Raw genomic sequence first — 6,000 nt, forward strand, 5'->3', positions numbered from 1 at the left:
TTTTTTTGGCCACCCTGCATCCATGGGGATTTCCTGGGCCAAGGATCAGGTCTGAGCCAGTTGTGAGCTAAGCCACAGCCGAGGCAACACTGGATCCTTTAACCCACTGTGCCAGGCTGGGGATCAAACCTGCGTCCTAGTGCAGATCCCATTGCACCACAGTGGGAACTCCCTTTTTGTTTTTTTGGCCATGCCCATGGCATGCAGAAATTCCTGGGTCTGATATCAAACCTGCACCACAGCAGTGACAACACCAGATCCTTAACCACTGGGCCACCAGGTAACTCCTGTTTTGAATTTTTGAAAAAGAGCCACCAAAGACCACTTTGGTATCTGCATATTAAGAACATCAGATAGAAGCTATTTTAAACTTAGTGGCATGCAGGAGAATATCTCCATGAAATTTACATCATCAAGCTGGAGTGTACTGGTGAATCTAAAATGCATCCTTCTCCCTCTCTACTCACATCTTCCCTAGTCTCCAGCCTTTCCAAAGTAAAGGTTTTAGTTTAATGGAAATAGAGAATGTATTTTGAAAACCAGAGAGTGAAATAAAAGCTATAGTCAGATCCATTTCTGGAATCTTCTATCTCAATGAAATATCTTTCAGTCATAGTTGCTCTTTTTGGGATGTGGGTTGATCATTATGAAATGGTTTTATTCCCCTTATTCAGGAAAAGGAAAAGTTGATATTCAAGCGTATCTAAGTCAATGGCAAGATGAGCTTTTAAAAAAAGAAGAAAACATTAAGGATTTACCAAAAATGAATCAGGTGTGGTATTTTCAAAGAAAAATTCTGGTTTTCTTTTGTGTGTGTATGTGTGTGTGTGTGTGTGTGTGTGTGTTTTAAATGAGTGTGGTTGTATCCAAATCTAAAATAGCTAACATGGTATTACAAACATAAATAATCTATGTATCATCTTTGTACATTTCAGATGAGCATAGAAGACTGGGAGTAAATTTTAAATGATTTTCTACTTTAAACCCTTAAATGCATCTAGAGTTTCAGTACAGTCCAGTCCTCTGCTATGGCAACATTTGTACCATATAGAAATGATGTGTGTATGTGTAACATATATTTCAATGTTTTCTAGTTCTAGCTCTATTAGAAATGTTCATTTATTTAGTAAACATTTTTTAGAGCCTAGTAAGATGACATGCCCAATGCTAGGTAGTAGAAATAACTAAAATAGGTTATAACACCCTGGTTTCTAGTCATCTTGTATTTGAACCTGCTCAAACAGTACTAATGACTACTATTGGCACCATTCTAAATCTATCTCTTTCTTGTACACTATTCAGTCATTATATATTCTTATATTTTCTAATGAAAATCTTTTGGTATAGATACTGATGATTCCCAGAAGTTTGCCAAAATGAAAAATATGAAATAACTTAGTTTTTCTCAATGGACTAGGTAATTTGGTATTTGAATAAGTACTTTTAAAAATTAATCAACATGATATATTTATTCAAAAATTTAAATAAACGGTACTACAGACTTTAAATAAAAGCTTAAAATTTTGGTATATATTTTTATGAAGTATATCTTTTTTACTTGCTTTTTATTTATAGATAAACTTGTCTGTAGGACATTGATCTATAGGACTTTTGTGTTAGAATAGGTTTTTTTTAATTGACAGATATCTTCTAGGATTATCTATGGATTATTTAGGGGCAGCTAGCAAACAATCCCAGTTTATTTCGCTCCTTGAGCCTTTAAAAAAGAAGCTTTAAAGAGAAACATTCCAAATGGGCTCCTTTGAGCTACCTTGTGCTACTAAATAGGTCCCAAAACATTCTTCCTTAAATTTAAGTCATCTTTTTTTTTTGTCTTCTTAGGGCCGCACCCTCGGCATATGGAGGTTCCCAGGCTAGGGGTCTAATTGGAGCTGCAGCCGCTGTCCTGTACTGCAGCCACAGCAACTCCAGATCCGAGCCATGTCTTCCACCTACACCACAGCTCACAGCAATGCTGCCTCCTTAACCCACTGATTGAAGCCAGGGATCAAACCTGCAACCTCATGGTTCCTAGTCAGATTCGTTTCCACTGTGCCATGACAGGACCTCCCTTTTGTTTTTTTGTTTTTTTGTTTTTTGGGGTTTTTTTTTGGTCTTTTTAAATCATCTTAGTTTAGCTGCCCACTCTACTCTACCTCTTGAGGAGATCAAGGGGAACTCATTCTTAATCTGTTCATTAAGACTCATTAATGAGGAGTTCCCTTGTGGCACAGCAGGTGAAGGATTTGGCCTTGTTACTACAGCCAAAAAAAAAAAAGAAGATTGGTTAATGAATGAATGATTTACATGTAGGGAAATTAGGGACTTTGCCTAATCAAAAGTACCACCGAACATTGAAGGAATGCCAGCGGATACTGTCCAGGAATTATTGTGTATATATAATATATGTACATAATTTACTTTTATTAGGCAAGAAATGATAAGACTTAAGCAGAATTTCTTTCATGGTTCATACTCATCTTTCTAGAACCAAGATTTATTTGAGGATTAATCATCAGTTCTTATAACTTCTATAGTGAAAGTTACATGGTACCAATTCTAAATAGAATTCACTTTCAAGTTCTCTTTATATGTGCTAAGTCTAATATAAAATGCGATATTTCTAACTTGTGTCTTCTAGTCACAATTTATTCAGTTTTCAAAGACGCTATATAACTTATTTCATGGGGACCCTGAAGAAGAGTCATTATATCAAGCCATTGCCGTTGTAACCAGCCTTTTGCTCAGGATGGAAGAAGTTGGAAGGAAACTCCATAGCCCTACGTCATCAGCCAAAGGACTGTCTGGTGCAGTGTGTGCTTCTGGAGGACCTAGTGAGGGGCAAACCAAGAGCCACTTGGAGAAAGATCCTTCCTCCCCTCGGGAAGAGCCTCAGTGGTCATTTGCCTTTGAACAGATTCTCGCATCTTTGTTGAATGAGCCAGCATTGGTGAAGTTTTTTGAGAAACCTATAGATGTAAAAGCCAAATTAGAAAATGCAAAAACCTCTCAGTTAAGTTCTAGAACCAAGAAGTAAGTCTCTTAACAGGAATTGCCTACTATAGACAAGTTTACCAAGATTCTTGTAGTTGTCAGCTTGATTCCTGGGAGTAGGAATCGGGGATTTATCTTGTTACTAATATATTTGAAGGTTAAAAAGAAGACATTTGGAAGCACAATGATTTATTCCTTTGTGGTCATATCTTGATATTTTGATATTCTCTGATTCAAATAAACTTTTTGTATTTCCTAAGACACGCACTATCAGGGGGAGTATGCTAAATGTTACCACCAGAGGGCACCACCATATCACTTTTAGTAAGGAAATTCCTAGTTTGTCTTGCTATTTACATGTGAATTACTGAGGATTTTTGAAAATGTGGCGTTACGTTTGAGTATTAGTGATAAATCCTACTTTCCAAATTGCCTAAGTCCTATTAGAATGCTTTAGAAAACCAGGCTCTTAGATCTGTAGCCTTAATTATCCACACGATTACCCAATGGGAAATTCATTTTCAAGTTACCTAACTGAAATAATATTAAGTTTTCAGAGTACATCTCACTCGGTCTTCTAATAATATTTTTTTTAGTAATTTCTACATTCTCCCCACCTGAGCAGTTCAGAAGCTGCTGACACACTTCTAGCTCTGTTACTGATAAAAATAAAGAACTCAAAACTCTGGGCTGATATAAAGAAAAACAATATTGGATTTGGATTTGAGCTGGTTCAAGCCAGCCAATTCAGAAGGCTTAATAAACAGTACAGTTTCCTGTGCGAAGGTCTCTCATTAGGCTGCGATATTACTTGAAATTCTGAGTGCTGCCCTTCGTGGCATTTGTCTCAGAGTAGCTTGTGACTGCTTTGGTTATAGTTTTAGATTTTGGATTTTCACCGGTTGTATTTTAAGTTACATCAGATAGACTGAATTATTGTATTAGTCTGGCAAGTTCACAAAGTGTACAGGCATACCTCATTTTAGTGAGCTTTGCTTTATTGTGCGCTTCACAGATACTATAGTTTTATTGCAGATTGAAGGTTTGTGGCAACCCTGTGTTGAGCAAGTCTAGTGGCGCCAATTTTTCCAACAGCAGTTGCTCACTTTGCCTCCGTGTGTCCAATGTTTCTTGCAACATCTGAAACTTGTTCGCTATTATTATGTCTGTCGTGGTGATCTGTGATCAGTGATCTTTGGCATTGCTATTATGACTCACCGAAGGCTCAGATGATGGTTAGCATTTTTTAGCAATAAAATAGTTTAAGGTATGTACATTGTTTTTTAGACATAATGCTATTGCACATTTAATAGACTATACTGTAGTGTAAACATAACTTTTATATGTCCTGGGAAACCAAGAAATTCATGTGACCTACTTTATTGCAATATTCACTTTTACTGCAGTTATCTGGAACCGAACCTGCAATATCTGAGGTATGCCCGTACTTGTGCATGATGATTGTTAAGATAATGTATCGAATTCCTGGCATCTAGCTCAGAAGCTGTAATCTATCTGATTGAGATGTGTAATCTCAATATACTTTATGCTGCTTATATTTCAGTCATTACAATACAAGTTCATTTAGAGATAATGGGCTTTGTTAGCACTTTAAAGAAAAAAAATCACACCCATCCAATCTTCTGTGCTGTTTCTGAGAAGAGAGTTTATTAATCAGTTAATTTAGACATTGTGGGGAGACGTCATCCATTGGAGTGTCTTTCTTCACAAAAGACTTTGATTTAAGCCTTTTTGACTTTTCAGATTTGAAACAATGAAAGGGCAGACATCCTTTAGAGCAACCCAAGAAATCTCCCTTTCTGGAAAGAATTGGTATAGTCAGCCTTTGTCAGGAATCCACTATGAAACAGACCTAACACAGAGGCTTCATCACCATGTAATATGTTATTTTCAGAGAGTTCCAAGAATTTCCAAGTTGTTCCAAAATTGAGCTTTTGAAAATGTTGTAAATTGGACTTGGTCAAACACTTCTAGTCGTGTTCTTAAAATGATTTTGCCAGTCTTATCTTTTCAAGGAAATTGCCACTTAAAGAGACAATAAATAAGCATTGTCCCTTTTGTCAGAAGTGGCTTGACTAAAACATGTCCAAATTTTAGTGGTTAGTTAATAGTTTATATGAGAACTATCACAACTATTATACAGTAATTGTTAAACTACACTACAATAGCTCTATAACCACAAGGCTCTATGCTTATGTGCAAAGGCACTATTGCCAATACTTTGTTCAAAATTTTGTCAGTTGTATTTACAAAAAAGATACTTTTTAAGAGCATATGTTATTAATATTTGATATGATTTTTGAAATCAGAATATTGAAGATTACCTAGTATTGTATTTTAGCCTAGATTAAGATTGAATACTTTAAAGAGATTTTTGAGTTGCAGAAAGATTATAAGTGTAAGTTAAAAAGACAGACATTTATTTTCTGAGTCTGCAGGAGAAATAAGCTGAACACATAGTTTTGTAGTTGCTACCTTGTTAAGCAAATGGGTTGTTCTTAATACTTAAAATCTTATGTAATTGTGTCACACTGAACCAGTGCATTATACCTTTTACATTAAATTAAATGTTATAAGGTGGCTTTCCTGGTCTTTCTAAAAATAAATGTTATAAATCTGTTATAATAAACATGAAAAAATGGCTTACTTAAAGATCTTACCATTATTTCTTATGATGTCTTTTTGTTTGTACTTAACTTGGTTATCACTTGAGGACTTCCCTCCTATACTAGTTAAGGTTCAGTTGCAGAGAACAGAAGTCACTCTATAATTAGTTTAGTCAGGAAAAGATTTATTACCAGACATTAAGTGGCTTACAGAATTACCAAGAGGAATGACTCAAAATTGAGCTTTCAAGAACAACTTCCAAAGCTACACCACAGAACCAGGCCACCAAGGGAGTTGCTCATTTTTCTGTGATTAGGAAATTGCTCCTGCCTACTGCCAATGATGAAAAGCCAACACTACAGCTGCTACCTCCAGAAC

At 35.9% G+C, this 6,000-nt stretch overlaps 1 protein-coding gene across 1 annotated transcript in view; it reads left to right on the forward strand.

The window, feature by feature from the left end:
* The window catches only part of TBC1D8B (TBC1 domain family member 8B), a 73,728-nt gene extending 68,054 nt beyond the window's left edge, over positions 1-5,674 (forward strand). The window contains exons 20-21 of the mRNA XM_003135293.5: positions 675-772; positions 2,642-5,674. Coding sequence (XP_003135341.2) covers positions 675-772; positions 2,642-3,037 — 494 coding nt within the window. The 3' untranslated portion in view covers positions 3,038-5,674. The remainder of the gene's footprint in view (positions 1-674; positions 773-2,641) is intronic.

Source organism: Sus scrofa, chromosome X (assembly GCF_000003025.6).
Source record: "Sus scrofa isolate TJ Tabasco breed Duroc chromosome X, Sscrofa11.1, whole genome shotgun sequence".
Classification (NCBI taxonomy): domain Eukaryota; kingdom Metazoa; phylum Chordata; class Mammalia; order Artiodactyla; family Suidae; genus Sus; species Sus scrofa.